We start from the raw sequence: 19433 nt of genomic DNA on the forward strand, positions 1-19433 counted from the left end.
CTTCCCATCTCTCCATGTGGAAGACAACGTGGGAACTCACACTGGGCTGGCTGAAACACAAGCTGTGTCAGGCAGGGGGTCAGGCAGGGGGGAGCCCCTAACCTGGGCTCTGTGGAAATTCACAGGAAAAGAGCTTGGCATCCACATCACCCCCTGGGAGTCCATTGTCAGAGGGAAGAGTGAGGACTATCCATTCACAGTAACTTTGGAACAACACAATTCAAAAGGATCCACCAGCCAGCACCCAACTTACCTCCTTCTTGCCATTTGTTCTCTCTTAGGTAGACCAGCTGCTCTTTCTCAAAGACAATCAGAAATGGTCAACCTGTGGGAACCACCAAAGCCTCCTCTGCCCCTCCCCCCACACTCCTACTTGGGAGACCAGGCAGAGCCAAGGTGAATATTAGCAGCGAAGAGGGATGGCCAAATGAAGCATTAGAAGCCCTTCCTCAAAGTCCTTGTTTACAGATCAGGTGAGGAAACTGAGGCCTAGAAGTGTGGGGTGGGGCGGGGTGTCAGATAGGGGGTGCTGTGGTTTATTAAACAGGTTTACTCTGAATATCTGACATACAATAAGCAAACCTAATAAAAAGAGAGGAACAGAAACACAAAGATGCACACAAAATTGGAGAGGCCAGGAGAGAAGGAGAGAAGAAAGGCTTTATCCGTGTCAGAGGTGCACGTGGCTTTGTGATTCTGTGTCTCAGAGGTGTCACATACACTAGGGGGGGACCCAGGTTCAGAGAACACATTGGAGCCCAGGTCTGCTCACAGAAAACAGCAGCCCCACTCAACGTACCAGCTCCCTTTACATTGTGTAGTGTTTTAGTGCCTGTTACTTTAAGGACAGGGATATGGTGAGCCAGCAGAAAGGGGAAGCAAGCTGAAGACTGAGTTTGTTGCCCAGACTTTCCTTCTGATGCTTTCAGACAAGGTTACTGAGACTGAGCTACAGCCCCTGGTGTTCCTGAAGCTCTTGGAGCTTTTGGAGAAGCTGCCCTCCTGGGCCTTTGCTGCTGACACGTTGTGCTGTTTTGCCTTGCAAAGTGAGTCTGGCCTAGGTGAAGCTGAAGGTGCTCTGCCTGACTAGGAGTTGTCGTCACCTGTCCCTACTGGGATAAACACCTATGGTGACTATTCTCAGAAGAAGCTGCCACTAGGACCAAGATTGAAGGGCTCTGCATGTTTTGTAGGCATGGGAGGGAAGGTTGCCTTGGGGTTGAAATGAGAGCGGGGAGAAGTATTATCTGAGAAGGTGGTGTTTTCCCCTATTTCATGGCCCTCCTTCCAAAAGCTATGATTCTTCTGATCAAGTCCTGTTCAACTCACTTTGTCAGACAGATGAGTTGTGGAATGATGGTTGTGGGCAGTCACTGGTTCTTTGGACCTACAGTGCTGAGATGGATGGAGAAATAGACCATACATGTCTCTCCAAAGCATTTAAGGGGGAGTCTTTCTCCCAACCCACCAACAGAATATTCCTGGATAGGGCCCACACACAACTTCTTCTCCATCCAGGCTCTCAGGTAGGTAAAGAGAGCAGCCTTGGGTCCTCACCACCCACATGACAGAGGCTCTAGGAGTGTCCTTGGGGCCTTTGATTTGTGGAGAACTTACTGCAGAACTTACTTACAACAGGGATAAATTCCTTGCTGTCGCTCATCCTTTAAAGCTATAGCCTGGAATCCTGCAGCCAACTTTCCTCCTGATGTTGACCCTCATGGTCCATATTATTCTGGGATAGTGGAGGCAAAGCCTTTCCCTGTGACCTGAATTTGATGTCATTTTGGCTCTACTCAAACAATTTATCAGCACAGGGGTTTTCTCTCTAAGTTTTTGGGAGGAAAGTCCAGTTTCCCACATAAGATTTCAGAAGAAAATTCTCCTCCAAACCCCTCTCCCACTTTGGTCTACCTAAGCTCTTATTTTTCTGGTGGCTGAGGGACCCCATGGTCCAGCATCTGTGTCACCATAGTGACCATCTCTAATAATAGCTCAAGGAGCCCCAAGCAGGCCCTCCCTCTGTCCCTGAGCAATCTCAGAGATGACTGTGTCTACAGAAAGATTCCTTACCCTGGGTCCTCACCTTGCTCCTGGCTGGCCTTCGGTACCTCCTGGGACTTTTACTTTGGGTCTATGCCGGACAGATGTGAATTTAGAAGAGTTTTTCAGAGTAATGCCATTGTCATTGTAAGTCATCTACGTGAGAGTGGCTTGGGAGGAAGTGTCCTAGCCTGTGTGAGAGATGGGGCTCTAGACTCGGCCACACACCTTCAACACATCCCTTCCCCCTCTCTGTGTCTCAAGGAGGAGATTGGGCTAAATTTCCCAAAATGTATACCTCAAAACTAGAAGAATCCTTGGTGAGTGGAGTTCTGGGAGATTTTGGGTTAAATAAAGTCTGAAATCACCTTTACTGAATAAATCCCAGGGCTTTAAATATGATGAGGTGCATTTTAAAATTACAAAGTGGAGGGTGTAAAAAGGTCATCATTCCCAAATTGTACTCATCCAATTCCCTTCCTGTTTTCAGAGTGTAGCTTGAAATAAGTGATCTGCCAAATATACCCCACAGCAGCGAAAGCTAAATTATTTCTAAAGCTCCTCCAAGCTATAGAATTCTCTTTTTTCTCTGCAGAATTTTTCCTTTTGATTAAAAAACATGCTGAATACTTAGCTCTATAGGCAATGCCCCAAAAGGCTAAAGAGAAAAATGATATACATATATTAAGATATTCCAAGTATTGAAGACAAATTTCTCCTTTAAATGTGCATTTTACATTAATAGTAAAAAGAATGGGTAGGGGGTCATTGAACATTTACTTAATATACTAGCTACTGTACTAAATGCTTTACTTGAGTTATGTAATTTAATTCTCACAGGAATCTTCTGAGGTATCTATTATTTATATTTCCTATTTACAAATAGGAGAACGGAGGTTTAAAGAGGCTTGATAGCATAAAGCCACCCAATTAAGAAAAGACAGAGGCAAAGCCTCAACTCCTTGAAATTTCATTCTAAGAATTTTAAATAACCAACTTATTAAGTCTTTCTTATACCCAATTCAGTAAGCTGCCAAGCAAACCAGAAATAAACTAATTGACGTGGTAATTACCTTTCATCTAGAATTCTTTTTTTTAAATATATTTATTGATTTTTTACAGAAAGGAAGGGAGAGGGATAGAGAGTTAGAAACATCGATGAGAGAGGAACATCGATCAGCTGCCTCCTGCACACCTCCTACTGGGGATATGCCCACAACCAAGGTACATGCCCTTGACCAGAATCGAACCTGGGACCCTTAAGTCCGCAGACTGACGCTCTATCCACTGAGCCAAACCGGTTAGGGCTCATCTAGAATTCTTTCGTTAGCATGAAATAATGGTGAATCATCAGTCTCTTATGTATACTGAAAATAGATATAGATATATAACAACTAAATGTTACCAAATTATTTATTATGATCAGTGCTAAATTACAATGTATATGAAATGGAGTCATTTATGGAAACACATAAAAATAGTTACCTATGTCTGTAATTATTATATTCACACAAGAATCTGAAATATAGTATCTTGTCTGCCTTTTAAAATATATCCACAGAATGACTTTTGCAGTGTTCACCACACGATTTTACAATACTGATACCGCACCTGCATCATTTACCATATTATAACAACTGAACAGAATATGAAAGCAGTTAATAGCAAATTAATTTTTATATTCATCAATGATTCCAAATAAAATAGTAGTTTGTGTCATTGGCAGTGAGAATAGACAGTAGTAATTGGCATTGTCTATATTGCATACATAGATATGTATGTATATATGTATATGTTGCTCAGGGCCATTGCTCCATCAGAAGGCAGTTAGTTGCCTTTTGGGTGGACCAATGATCGCCAAAAATGTGTGCAATTCCATTGGGACAATTAGTAGTACTATCATTTACCATGTTTCTCTCGAAAAAACAAGTAGGCAAGAAAGAAATACAGCAGGCTAAAATCTACAGTGTTACATACCAAGGTAATAACAGTTACTGAGTTATCAGAGTCACGTAGTTTATGCATACTTGCTATTCACAGACTTTTTGCTGAATAACCGAGCTGCTGGGAATTGACGACGGATAGACATGCATTCATGTGAGTCCATAATTAATGATGTTTATATTGTAATAAGCACATTCATTTTAACACCATTCATTGAACAGATTCCTTTAAAGTTTGAGCTAAATCTGCTATCACAACTACACACAAAGAGAACCTGTAAACAATTTGACATTACACTTATGTACAAGCGAACTGCATTGTAAAGGAGAAGAGGTAATTTCAGTGGGTGTCACTTGGTATACATCAATGTGCCACTAACTGACCCAAGTCGTCAAGCACTTGAATGAGGTCAGGAAAAAGGAACATGAGCACAATCCCGATTCCTCTCGCAAAAGAGGAGCTTGAGAATCCCTGACAAATTCACTGGAGATCTCTATGCAACCTAAGCAACAGGGTCTTTATTAGTGCCCAGGATGGTGCTGATAATATTTAAACATGTCGACTTAATTTGGACCAATTATTTTGTTAGGTTTGACCCAGTGCTCAGCTGGTGCTGACAGATGAGGGGAACAGGAATTCAACTGAGATCATTAGTTCAATTCTTTCAGGCAACGCAGTTGATTTTACTGACTGAGTCCCTATAAGAGAAACAGCCGAATGCCATCACTCATCTAAGTGGTGACCCATTTACGGCAGACCCCGTGGACAGCCTGCAGTGGGACTCAGACATGCAGCTCCCCACCCTGTGTTTGTGTTTTAAGTATGATACTATTCCAGTAATTGATGAATCCACTTCCTTAGATCAGAAACATGGTCATGAGGGGTTGGTATCCCCCTCTTCTCTATCCCCCTCCCCCCACCCGTGTGAGTTACAAAAATATGAGAATCTGTCCTTTTCTAAACTAAGCAGAATATTTTAAGGAAAATTCTCCTGATTCAACATTCTCATTTGGATTGAAAATAAATAAATGAAAGAAAATGATAGAAGAACTTGGAGCCAGGGATAATGTAAAACCTTCCCCTTTGCTCCAAAATGTATGGGAAAAACAATCACTCCTTCTTCAAGGGTCCTTAAACCCAATTAGAACATTTAATTGCTACAAAGTTAATTTTCTTCATGTGTGCTTTTAAGATCACATCTGCAGGGAGCTTATGTCAAAAAAAATGAATGACCATACTGGATTAGTTTTCAAATGCTTCTGATTGTATGAGCAATCCTGACAGGTCCCTGGGAGACAGACTCTGTGCTTGGACTTTGAGCTGAGCCCTGGTCTGGGAGCCAGGCTGAGTGTCTGATGCTTTGGGCTTGTGTGCAGACATACTGGTCCCAAGGAGCACCAGGGAAGCTCCATTTGCATAGGTTGACGGAAAACACTTTTCACATTCTTCAAAATATGCAAAGCACGTGGCTATGACTGCAAACATAACTTACTGTATCCTTAAGAGTACCCAAATTTTAGTCATTTGGTCATTATGTCTACGGGATGCCAAAACAGATCATTAATATTTTCTTTCATTTCACTATGTTGTTCCTTCTTCGAGCAACCATTATGGTATCTATAAAACAGGCTTAAAGGGTTATTTGCAGGAGTCTAGAAAGTGACTGGTTATTATTACAATGTACCCTTGAGCTTTAGTATATATTTACAATGTACATATAAATTATTTACTATAGTTTTAAAATAATTAAACAGATAATGAGCTCCACCTCCAATTTGTGTAGGGCCACAGGAACCCCATGATTGACGAAGTGAAAATCAGTAAGTAGTTAGTAAATTAACCAATGTGTTGGTGAAGTACCATTAGCGTGATAACCATTGGATTTGTGTTATCACACACTTACGTGTTCTTATTTTTTTCCTAAACATCTTCATGTTCTTTTGGTGAGGGGTGTGTGTGTGTGTGTGTGTGTGTTTTGGGTGTGTTTTTTTTTAATGCACATGTTTAAAAACACATAGTTTGAAATTCTAACAAATGGTTTAAATAAGAAAGCCAGTTTATACAAGCTTGGCTTTTCCTCAAATGCACCTTTGTTTGATTTTGTATCTATAGATGGTAAGCCAAGGTATTTTAATCATATTTTCTCTACTATAAATAAATATATACACTCATAGTTTAAGATAATTTTGGAAAATATAACTATATTAAACTATCTAGAAAACCAAATATAAATCATCATCATCATTAGCATCACCCCTCAAACTCAAAATTTCAAAGTTTCAAACTATTAGATTTGTTCATCTGTGTATACATATGTATAGATATAGATTTAGATAGTTGTACAAACATACATACATACATATATACAAAATTTTATACATAAACACACATATGCAACACACACACACACACACACACACACACACACCTCACACATATATTTCAGTGCAGTTTCTTTACTGTAGCTGCCTCTCATTTTTCCAACTTAGAACAGTTATGCTGAGATGCTTGGAGCAGCCAGTCATATTGGGATTTCTGACCTGTCTTGAACAAAATGTAAGGTGTTTAAAAAGCCAAAAAGGTGAAAACAGCAGATAGATGCATGCACACATACACACAGGCACATACACCTATTTTACTCCCATGAAGTTGGCCCTGGTAACTTGGAAACAGCACAAGCAGCTGCAGGTGCAATCCTCCTGGCATGGAAACTATCTTGCCACTTCGGAGTTCATGATAACAGTACCCACCAGATACTTGGTCTACAATATTACTGCCCCTTGAAAAGGCTTGTGCCATAGGCACAGTCTGTGGTAGGCAAAACTACTCCTCCAGATCTGTCTCTCTTTTATCTCCTAGGGAGATGCCAACTCTAACGGAATTTGCCATTTAAAATAGCTAATAACTTTCAGGAGGGCATTGGGCTGGATTCTTCCTTGCTACCTTTTGCTTGGAGTAGAAGAAAGAGAAGCAGAGAACAGAGGGAAAAATTATATAGTGAGGTGGGTAAGCCAGCAGTCTTTAGATGTTGCTTTATAATAAACATATTTAGCTGTTAAGGTTTATGACTTCACTGAAGTGTCATTTTTCAGAAGCAGAAAGAGATTGAAGCAGAAGACAGAGACGTAGATTCCAGGCCTGTCCATCACTACTGAAACCCTGGAAAAAAATTACACGTTTCTCCCTCTAAATCTCAGTGTTCACATCTGCATAAAGAGATCATTGTTTTTAGCTTCAAATAAACCCTATACAGATTTAAGGTGGTACTGATCATTCTTCTATTTCATCCTGCCTTTTGACCCAGAGATCTTCATCTATGTGGTAAGAATTCCTTAAAAATTTTGAGCCAACCCTTAACTCAAGGTTCCCAACCTCAGTACTATTGACATTTGGGGCTGAACAGTTCTTTCTTGTAGGGGCTGTCCCTGCATTGTGGAACCTTTGGCAGCATCTCTGGTTTTTATTCATTGGATGCCGATTGCACCTCTCAAGTAATGACAATAAAAAATGTCCCCAGGCATTGCCAAAGTTCCCTGGGATGCAAAATAACCCCCTGTGAGAATCACTGCCTGAAATGCACAAACCCCACTCAAATCAGAGAAGAGTGTCTCCTGAAATTGTTTCCCTCACATACAGGGATAAACCACTGACCACTGGCACACTGAGAAAAACTGATGATCAGGGTTAATCCTCAGTATGTTTAGACTTCAAGGCGTTGTTCCTTTTTGTTTCCTTCCTCCTTTCCTTCCTTCCTTCCTTCTTTCCTTCCTTCCTCTCTTTTCTTTCTTTGTTTTTGAGTTGACTATATGAATGAACATGAGTTTGATTTTTACCCAGAAATCTGGATTATTTGAATTTCACACCAGGAGATAAGCTTTTCTCGACATTCTACAGACCATTGTGCTGAATTAAAAGCTGTTAAACTCTGTAACCAAAGACTTTTTCCAGGCACTTGGATAATACTACCATGGGCATTAGCCACTGACTCAACACCAACCTAAAAATTGCACATGTGTGTACACACACACTCACAATTATAAAGCAACCCTTCTCCACTACTTGTGCATCAATCCTGCTTCCACTCCCGGTGGATGGAGCCCACATTAGCACGGAGGCAGTCTGGAGTAATGTGGAGTTTTATTGTGCAAATGCAGGGAAATTAGTTTAAAGGTCAACACTAAGAATAAACTGACAAGATGGAAGAGGTTGCTGGAGGAAGGAGACTTATTAAATCCTCCAGTTGGCCTGTAAGAGCAGTTAGAAGGCTGATTAAAAGGAAAATCACTGCCCCCTGCCCTAGGGCAAAACCCTTGATCGTAGCTGGGCCTGGGCACATTTTTCTTTAGCCTTTTTACTGTAAATAAAGCAAGGGTGACAGTTAAGGAACTAACAGTTTTTTAGCCAATAAACAAAGCACTTTGTTCACAAACAATAGGAACATTTTCTTAAAGGTTAGGAAGCAGGGGCATTAAAGGGATTGACTTGGGAAGTAGAAGAAGGAAGGCAAGCAGAATCAAATTTAACATTTTAAAGAATTGTGGCCCGATCACCTGAACTAGCAGCTCAAGTTCATTAGTGTCATTAACCATTGTCCACTTTCCTTTGGCAGCAGCCGTACTTAAATACTCACTGATGATCCTGACAAGCATGAATTTAAGCCATTCGTTTATTTCTTATAGTGAATGGATATGGGGAAATGGTACCTCTCCAGTTATTCTGTGATATGGACAGAACCAACTGGACCGTTGAAACCTTCCAAAATTTTTCTATCTTAATAACCAGAGTACTACCATCTCCGCTGGTTAGAGTGACTGGAAAGTTACAGAACTTTGTGCCATGTCACATGGAATATGACCACCTTTATGAACTCCCTTCTTTGTCTTCCTTTTCTATGTATTCACTCTCAAAGATTTTGCTTGAAGTTTTTAGTTCATGTTGGGGATCAGGATCTTTAGCTCTCTGAGAGCTTCATAGTCCTGCTTGAGTCAAATTGGACAATGACTCAGGATTTCACTGAGGCAATACAGCTAAATTCACTGATTATTCTATATTAATTTTGGTGATGTTAGTATGTGAAGTTAATGCACCCGCCCTAGGAGCCTTACACATAGTTAAATTATAGCTCACTCTCAAGCTCCTCTGACTCCAACTGCATAAGGGACTGGAGATGAACAACTCTCCTTGGGTGAGGGCACTATTTTTATTTCCTGTTGGGCATCATTAGGATACATCTCACTCAGAGATGTGCTCCCCTCTACCCAGGGACAAAACTATATTAACGCAAGCTTTTAGTTTGGTAAAAAAAAAAAATAATAACAATAATAAGTAAAAGGCACAGGCACATGCAAAATGGAGAAGAGGTTATGGATGACAGACAGATGAAAGGCCAAAAGAATCCTGGAAGTTACTCTACCTTGGTCCTGGGATGGTCTTCTTTGGGCCTTTTCTCTTAAGATAATAAACACTGCATACTTTGAATTATTTGTAGTGAAAAGAAAGTGCCACTAGGAAGTGAGAGAAAAGCTGACCCCTATATGGTCTCTAAAATAGCAGAGTTTCTCAAAGTAAGGCCACAGACCATCCCATCCAACTCATTAAGAATACTAGCCCCAAACAGACTCCTTGGCCCTACTTGAAGTTTCTGTATCAGACTTTCTGGGGCTAGGATGAAGGAACTCTCCGTTTTGACAAGTGTTACACATGACTTTGGTTTTAGAGCACACGGAGTATTGAAAAAACAACTGCTAAACAGTTTGCAATGGAGGTCAGCGAAAAAAGAATCCCCATTCAATGTGTACAGCGAGATGAGAAAAACAGACATTTAAAACAAGTAAGCTCTGTGGTCGTATCACAACGCTGTGATTATTAAAGTTTAAGACTCTTTTCTTTTAGCAGGGGTGGAGTGCAATAACCATTTCATCAAAACCCAGAATGATGAAAGCAATATCAATCAGACTCATTCCAGCAGGTTCCATTTGGTCTAATTTCTCTGCAGATATTAATCATTGCACAGTCCTGTGCAAATGACCTCTAACTCCATCATGACTCAGAACACAAAATGCTCATTCTGATTCTTCCTCTAGTGTGTTATTTTGACAATATAAAAGAAAATAAATAAATGGAAACAGTGGGCCATTGAGATTGCAAGATTCAACAATATCAGGACATTAAAGAGAGAAATGGTCCATGCTAAACCTATAACCCAGCATGCAAACTGGAAAAAAAAAATTTATCTGCCACAGAGTGCTGGAGGGAAGGTGGGGAGAGGAAGTAACTGCCTTCATTTTTCCTTTGAAAATTGCTATGTTAGGTGGAGGTAACTAAGAATCTCACCTGAAAGTTTACAGAAAGTCTTACTAATTCTAGTAAAGGTCACCCAGAAGACCAAGGTTACTTAGAGTTCACGGCATGATGTCTTCCAGGGCATGGCAGAAATACCAGCACTCAAATAGGAACCACAGAGTTGGAAAGTTGAAATTGTAGCGAAGGAAAATGTGTGAGAATCAAAGTTTGGGTCCCATTATGGGAGCTGGCATCAAGCAATTTTGCAAAATGCCAGATATGCCTTTGATTTTCTCATTGGAGCATGGTTTGCTTGGCACAGACAAAGGATAATCAGAGAGGAATTTAAAACCCAGAGAAGCAAAAGTAATCCAGAAGCTCAATCAGTGGTAACTAAGAGGACTCAGAATGAACAAAACACATCTGTGCCTATGGACAAAGCTGCCTCAGAATCATATCAGGCCAATCGAAAAGTGAAAAACAACATAGGGACTCCCCTTTATTCAATATGTCCCCCCCAAATGAATCATTTGGGGGTAAACATAGCTGTGGAGGAATAAAGAGTGAAGGGAACACTTAGGGTTTGTACATTGTTCCCCTTTTATTTTAATTCACCATGCATGTGTTTCCAGTAAGGTAACTATGCCTACAATTACAAAGGACAACATCACTGCACATTCTGGAAGCCACTTCACTTTGTTGTTTTATGGCCTATCTCAGCGCAATTTCTTCCTAGCAGGGGGAGAGCACACAGCCTTCATGAGCTAACAGTTTCATTTTCCTGTTTTCTCCCCTTTTTTGATGAATGCAGATCACCCCCTTTTTGATGGTGGGTAAGAACACTTTATGAATATGTCTCTGACTTCAGGAGAGCCACATACTTGGAGGCAGTGGCCTCCCCAACGTGCCTGGATTTTAGAACTGCAGGATTTCACAGGAAACAACTCAAGTTGGGGCTCCTGATTCAATTGACCCACTGGATGCTTTTAGTTTCTTCATATCAGCAAGTTATCGCCCTTGTCATAACCAAGGGCGATATACAAGAAGCTTCTTGAATATTGATTATGACAAGGGCCAGAATTGAGCTGAAAGTTCTTAAAACAATTTTAAGTTCAGGAAACAGGCCTGAATCACAGTGACTACCAGGGCCACTAGAGAATTTAATTTTATAACTCACCCAGGACTCATGTCCAGTGTTGCAGGCTGCATAGATATCACCTGATAACTCCACTCAAACCAGGACTGAAGATTTCCATTTACTCGGTACCTCCTTGGAGGTTTTCCCTGACCACGTCTACATCCATCTCTACACCAAGAGTCAAGCAAATGAACACATTGTTGTCTCAGTTATTTGGATTCTATGGGGTGGGCATCAGTCTAGAGCTGACCCAGGTGATATGTTGTTTTCTAAAATAAATTTCCTACCATTAGTTTTGTTCACTGGGATATAAAGAGTACCTAAGCAGAAAAAAACTTCATGACAGGTCAAGGGACTAGAAATAATGCCATGAACATTTTCTTTGAAGTGTTAAACATACTATTTAAAGTATGTAGTCAAAGTAGTGGGTTGACTACCATCATACTAGTTCTCTAATCCTTACTCATGTGTCTCTATCTGGATGCCATTACAGTCAGCTCTGAAATTTAAGAAAATTGGGACTTTGCCACTTTATTTAAGCCCTGTTTCTTTGATAGCACTTCCAGTAGGATCACAAGAGTCAATTGACCTAACTAAGTTTGAGGTTATCTTCATTCAATTCAATTTGTTCTTGACCTATTAAGTTCTGTGATTCTTTGAAGGATCTTCTATTATTAGTAGGATGGTGTTTTGATGTGGTAAGAAATATTGAAAAGAATGAAGATATATTGGTAGGCTTTACAAAGCTATGTTGCAGTTAAGGTAGAATGTCTGATACTATATAAATACGTAAAAGAAAAAGCAATTAACTTCATAAATTATAATTCTCTTGATAACTCAACTCCCCAATAAACTTTCTTTTTCACTTAAGTGAAACTTTAAACGCTATTCAAATCATCACAACAAGGAAACATTGGCTGAGTCTGTCACACTGGTATAAAGGCAAGAATTACAAAAATTCAGAAAGATATCCATATACTAATGGGCACTAATAACAGGAATCAAGACAGAACCTCTTACATAATACAAAGATGCATCAGTGAAATATTTCAAAAAGAATCAATTGGTCATGATGTTCCCTCCTACAGACACCATCCAGTTGCCTTTATTACCTGTGATGATACATACAGATACACACAAACACACAATAAAAAATTAGGAGTACTTGGCAGAAAAATAATGATTAACAAATTATTTTTCAGTCCCCACTGAAATGCATGAGGAATGCTAGAAATAAAACCTGGATTCTTAATCTGCATTTATGATTAAGTCTATGAAAGAGCTATTGGTACAGTAATAGAATACAGAGTCACATGGCTGGGTGGCTAGTAACAGTTTCTTTTTGGCTGTGTCTACAAAGGTCAAGGATGTAATCAAGAAAGATAGTTAGAAAGCCAAAACCTCCGTTTTGGAGCTCCAGTTGTCTAGTTGGGTTGTTCAGATATGAGAGAAATGACAGCCAATCCTAGTATGGACACAGCCAAGCCCCAAAGGCAAACACAACTGGCTACCAGAAAGTGACAATGTATCGCTGTAGATGTGAAAAGTTATGAGTAATTATTAGGAGGTGTTTAGAATAAAATTCCCTCGGAAATAAAAAGCTGGACCCTGATTCAACTGTGAAGTGTGTGGTGTTCTTACTTCCATGACCACGTGGGAACGCAGAGAATTCAATGTGGATTGTGCGGAAAGGCCACACCATAAAACACGGGCAGTAAGAACTTGGAAAGCAGTGAGAGAAGGAATGCTCAGCTCAGAGTGGAGAAGGCTGAGTGTGGGGCCATTTATTAGTGATTTTTGTGGATATGAATGTTTGTTTAAAGTCAAAAAATGTCTGACTAGCTCTTCTCTCCCTCTCTGATTGCAGAGAAAGAGCAACGCGGTAAAATGGAGCCTGAGGGTGTTAATTTTGAAAAAAAGGAAGACAGTTTCTTGATGATGAGGGTTATTTGACATTAGAAAGTGTTGCCAAGAGAGGCTGGGAAATCTTCCCAGAAGGGTTTTAAGAAAATAGCAGAGGCCCTCTGAGCGAGTGCTGCGGGAGCAGGCAACCTCCTGGCTGCCCAGGCCCTGGGGTCACGTGCACTGTGTGTGTACACACTGCATTGTACTTGTGTCCCACAAATCCTCATGCATGCGGAGTCAATATAAACTGACATATAATAGATTTGAGTGAAAAGTCATATAAATCTGCCACCCCCTTCCCCCATAAACAAACAGAAAAGAAAAATTAAGAAAAATCAAACATATGCCACTGGGCCAGATGTCTTTCTACCATATTCTGGTTCAAAGGAGGGAGGTAGAAGATGAGAGAAAAACCAGTTTGGGATAAATGACCCTCAAGGCCTCTGGGCTCCTCTCACGGAGCTGGCTATCATTATATCTACTCAGCACATGGGACCAAGTTAACAAACTAACACGTAAGAAAAAAAGATTTTCTTATACTTCCCCACCTGGAAAGAAATCTACCCTGTGGATGTGCGTGTTAAGGTGAATTAGGTAAATAGGCAGTAGTATATCGATGGGCACTGTGTCCTAACAAATGTGTAGTTGTTGTTGTTTTTTAGTGACTATGAACTTCCTTTAGGAGGACAATTTCAAAATGCTCAGCGTTTGTTTCTCCTCCCACCCCCGCCCTGCCCTATAGACGGTACTTCCGTAACAGTTCCGACTGCCAAGGGTGTTTCCTCTCGGGGAACCGGTCTGGGATTTTGATCTTGAGGAAATCCTGGATGCATTTCTCCAGCTCCTCCTCAATTGAGAGCTTTTCCTTAACAGCTTTTTTTTTGCTGCTCATGTTCGACTCCCTGGAGCTGGAAGTCAGAGTCCGCAGCAGGTCGCTCTTCCTCCGCATCTCCGACTGCTGGATCAGCTGCACCGGGCCCTTCTTGATGGGACGGTCCAGAGTCTGGATGTTGGTCTGGCGTGTCACAGGCCCGCAGATGACCGTCTCCTGGGGGGAGCTGCCCTCGGACTGGCTATCACAGCTGGAGGTGGAGAGGTCGTTGCAAGACGTGCCGCTCTCCCCTTCTTTGTCACCCTTGCCGTTCTTGCAGCAGCAGTCACAGTGCGAGGATGACCACCTAGAAGGCTCACCTGCAAGGAAGCACAGGACCCAAGTGATTAAAGCCCAGAGTAGCAGCATAGCCCTAAACACACACACACACACACACACACACACACACACACACACGCAGCCATGTGTTTAGAAGTGGTGTGGCACTCAGGATGGGCTGCCACAAGAGCACCCAGAAGCCAGGCCCATGGAGGGAAAGGTTGATAATAGTCTGCTGTGTAAGGGGAAATACAGTATCATTAATGCTCACGTCCACAGCATTGGAGTCAGGTAGCCCTGGGTAAGTCTACTCAGCTATAGCATTTTCTAACCTGGGTACATTGGCAGACCCCTTGAATTCTCAAAGCTTCAGTTTCCTCATCTGTTAGATGAAGATGATTCTCCTACTATCTGGAGTTGTAGGGAGGATTTAGATAAGTCAAACGAAGTTCTGAATGAAGCATGTGGCATACAGTAAGCACTCAATAAATGCTTGTTGGTTTCACTGTGGCTGATGTTAAACCCTAATCTGAAGCTGTACATGAGAGCAGTCTGAGTGGAATGACAGCTGTCAGTCAGGGAGGACTTCCTTTGTGCCAGCCCCCACATAAGCTCTGTGCACTCATCAACTCATCAGATCCTCATGATGACTCTATAAACGTAGTAGCTCCATACAAGGAAACTAAGACCCTGGGGGTTTAAGCAACTTCCCATCGTTTGCACAATTTGTAGGTGGCAGGGCTAGTATTCAGATACAGATCTCCCAAACACCATATTGCAAGTACCTAGCCTTTTTTCTTTAATTTGCCTGTCTGTAAAATACCTGCTTTTCCTTCCAAACAATGTTCAAGGTTTAACCTCACATGGAAGTCCTTGTTTACCTCTCCCCAGAAGTATTTGTCAACGTTTCCTCTGAATTATGGTTTATATTTTGTGTCTCTATTATTGCCCTTAACACATTCATTAGAATTATTTTTTACTTTCTGCATCTAGGCTCCTATATCATGAGTGCTCTTAGGTGGGTACAATGAAGTGTCCATTATTGTAATCCTAAGGAACAGTATAGGAATGCAATAAAAGACTGTACTTACATAGTAATTTTAAAGTGCCTGGATCTAGCCATACCTGAAGCTAATCCTATCTGGACTTTTCATTTAAGCCAGTGTGAGTCCTTCTCTCCCTATTCCCCTGAGTCTTGACTCTCAGCACTGAGTTTGGAGATGTGGAGGCAGAGCCATTTTCAGGTACACAGTTGGTGGTTCCCTGAACTAGAAAATCCAAGATTATGGCTCAAAGCAATTTCCTAAATATATCAGTAACTGCCCCCAGCCTCGCACTCTAAACAGCCGGTCTTCTTGGAGTCTCGAACCCAAGACTATTGCTGATCATATAGTATGCACTGGGCACTTCCTATAGTTCACTGCACTTACGCCATAAAAAACAAAGGGCAACAGAGGCCCTTTATGATACTAATATTGGAGACAAGGATAATGTGGCAACTTTATGTGTTTTATAGGAAACATAATTTAATGTGCACTGTATCTTATTCTCATATATAACGGGTTACTCTGTAATAAGATCCCACTTCATTGCCATTTTCAAATATGGTCAAAGTAGAGGAAACCTAGAATGGAAATGATAAGGAAAGTTCTGTCCTGTCATCTGGGACAATGCCTGTCCTCTACATACCTAAATAATTTAACTATTTATAGCAACGCCTGTTGATTCCGTTTTCCAGAGGGAGTAAAACAAAGAAGTCCCATAATCACAACTCCAAGAGTCTCTCTAATGTGAACTCGCTCTTTCAAACCACTTTTTAAAATGTGATTGAGTAATCGTTGTACTTACTAGTATATACCCATTAAATGAACTGCAACAATCCAATGAAGCATAAGGAATGGCGGCAGCACAAATGTCCTAGTTGTCCTGGGCCATTACAAATAAATGCCTTCCGTGCAGCAGAGCATCCCACATGTACCCGCCAGCGACGTGGGAAATGGCTGCTGTCTGCCAGCCGGGATTCTAGGATCGTCTCTTCTTAGAGAGCGAATCTGTCTCTGCCTCTGCCTCTGCCTCTCCAAACCTGGGCATCCCACACTGACATCACTCGATGGAGAAATGGCTCCAATGATTTGGGTCAAGAACAAGTAATCACATCAGTCCAGAGTTGATCTACTTTGATCCCTTTTGAGAAAAGTTCAGAAATTGAACTTAACCTTAAAAGATAAGGAGAAAGAAAGAAAGAAGAAAGAAAGAAAAAAAGAAAGAAAGAAAGAAAGAAAGAAAGAAAGAAAGAAAGAAAGAAAGAAAGAAAGAAAGAAAGAAAGAAGAGAAAGAGAGAAGAGGAAGAGAGGCAAGACATAAAGGGACAGAAATACATGCTGTGATATGCCTGCCTATTATGTTAGGGCAAGAAGACAAACTATTTTGAATATAAACCTGCTGAACCAATAGAAATGCAAGCGCTGGGTGTTTCTGCCCCAGAGATGCCTTCCCCATGAAACGTCATTCCAGGCAGTGGACTCGGAGGGGAACCTGAAACTCTCCTAACAGCCGCTTGACAACACAAATGCCCTCATGTGAGGGAGCCCTGTGTGTTCCCGTGGAAACTGCACGCGGCCCTCCAGTGTGCCCAAGCAGGAACCCGGCACCGATGCAGCGACTTTGCCCTGAACAGCTGAGATGATCATGGATTTAAATGTCGGCTGGGATCCTCCAGCTTCCAGGCAAATGGAAGTATTACTTTCCACTTATTCTAGGCACTAGCACTATTAAAGGAAATTGAACAACTTCATTTTAGTGAAGCCTGTTAAAGCACCACATGCTTCAATATTTTATGAGAACATTTGAATGTTTTAGCATTTTGGCAAGATAATTCATAGGTTGGCTTCTGGAGTCTATATATTATGTTGAAATCAAGGAAGAAGATGGGATTAATACAGTCTGGCTGGAGGTACTATGTGTGAGTTACAGTGAAATTTGAAAAAAAAAATCAACTGTGAGGAGATAACTAACTACCTATTTCTTTTCCGGAAGCACAGTCTGTCTGACTACCCTCTTACCAAAAACTTAACCACAGGCTGAGGGTTTTTACCGGAATGCAGAAATACCATGCCTGTGGGTGCTGGACACTTTGCCCCTGCAGTCCCACTGACATGTGCTCACCAGTCCTGGAAGGTGTGGAAATTGCAACATACTTTTGCTCCCAATTTGCTGAGGTTTCAACACTGACTATAATAACTCTCTCCATTTGAGGAGAAAATAGGATACAATTGATTAGCCAGATATCGGGAGGGCACCATTTCATTCCAAGAAAAGTCTGATTTATTAATATCAAAAAGAGCAAATAATTCATTGCCTTTTGGCATCTATTAAGTAGTTGCTCATCAAAGGAACTAATAGTTCTACCTTATTGAAAACACACTACTGCTGAATCTGTTGGTATCTGGCACATGATTTCCTTAAATGCTTGATGTATGAATGAATGAATGAATGAGCCAAACACAGATGTTGAATTGCATCAAGTTGATAACATAGCAGGGCAGAGTTCAGGCTCCAGAGTTAGGACTCACAATTTGTCATCTTGATAAACTACTCAGTTTCCTCATCTGGAAAATAAGATTAATAGGATCTTCCTCATAAGGAGTTTTAGGAAAATGAAATGAGAAAGTTAATGTGAAGGTGTTTCCTGGTTTGTGTTACCCAATAAGCATCCCATTCTTTGGTCCCTATTTGTCCTACCATAAGCCAGACACTGCTTGACATAAAACAAATCAGCTTTTCGATATAATTATTATGTTTCCACAACCAATTCTTGGTTCTGGTTGGAGCATCGTGTTAGGAAGGACACTGATGGGCACTTAGTAATGTCTGACTTCGGTGTGGGAGTGAGAATAGCCACAAGCAGGTACAGTGTCTGGCACACAGTGCGTGACCAGGGGACAGTTTTGGAAGGAAGGTTCCTCTGCAGGACAGTGTTCACAAGTTCACAAATAGAAGAGTTTTCCAGAATAAAGTTTTACTTGAAGACACACCAATTCAATTTGAACCCAGAGCCCGGAGGAATTTGTAGTTTGGATTAAATGGGGAAGGGCAAGAAACCCTATTGCCCCAAGTCCTTAAAGTCCAAATCTTCCAACATTTTACAACTTGGAAAAACTAAGGACCAATCAAGCAGACCGTATGACTGGATTGGGCCCCTTTCCATGATCTCAACTGTGGGCGTCCTTAACGATAAAGAAGAAATAAAAGAGGAAGGACAACAGACTCTTTCTCCCCTATGAAAAATTCAAACTAAGCTGAGCGAAACACGACTTAGCAAAGTCACAAAGTGCTTATGCATTTTTAAAAGAGGCAGCTCTGCAATCTCCCCCCACCTCAAACTCTCCACCTGCTAATGGCTGGGAACACAATGTGCATCATTTACAGCGACATCTGGGAAAACGGCTTTCCCTGTCTCCTCTGTCAATGATGTAGGAGCCTGTCCGTCTGGGAGCGAGGTGGCCAGATTTAATTTATTGGGGCTGCTAAAAGACTTTCTTAGTATCCCAGCTGAAAAGTCAATAACGGCCAAATTGATGTTTTTCTAATTCTGCTAACCTTGGGAAAGATATTGCAGAGTGCAGATTGGGAGCAGGCAGGCTGTGCAAGCTTCTGAGAAAAATGAATCTTCAAGCTTGACAATCGTCATTTCTTGCTTGTGGCTGACCTTTTCTCCGCGTGGACATTGGGCCTTGGATGGGCCCGGCTGGGGCTCCTCATTAAGAGGAGACAAGTTTGGGTAAGTTTGAGACAGTTAAACCATCCATTCACCAGTCAGGGCCTCAGGTGGACACACTGCCTGCTGGTACTGCCATCTCCGAAGGGGCCTGGCTCTGGGATTACAGAAAAAGGCAAAATGGAAACTGGGACCAACTACTTCTGGGGTAAATAAGAGTTGGGTTGAAGCTGATGAGCCGATGCAGACAAGGA

At 41.4% G+C, this 19433-nt stretch overlaps 1 protein-coding gene across 3 annotated transcripts in view; it reads right to left on the minus strand.

The window, feature by feature from the left end:
* Positions 1-3191: 3191 nt before the first annotated feature.
* KCTD16 (potassium channel tetramerization domain containing 16) overlaps positions 3192-19433 on the minus strand; it is a 214022-nt gene continuing 197780 nt past the window's right edge. For all 3 annotated transcript variants that reach the window (XM_070414696.1, XM_070414695.1, XM_070414694.1), the window contains exon 3: positions 3192-14503. In XM_070414696.1, coding sequence (XP_070270797.1) covers positions 14049-14503 — 455 coding nt within the window. In that variant the 3' untranslated portion in view covers positions 3192-14048. The remainder of the gene's footprint in view (positions 14504-19433) is intronic.

This window comes from Myotis yumanensis, unplaced genomic scaffold (genome assembly GCF_028538775.1).
Source record: "Myotis yumanensis isolate MYYU_CA2020_CCGP unplaced genomic scaffold, mMyoYum1.0.hap1 SCAF_5, whole genome shotgun sequence".
Taxonomy (NCBI): Eukaryota; Metazoa; Chordata; class Mammalia; order Chiroptera; family Vespertilionidae; genus Myotis; species Myotis yumanensis.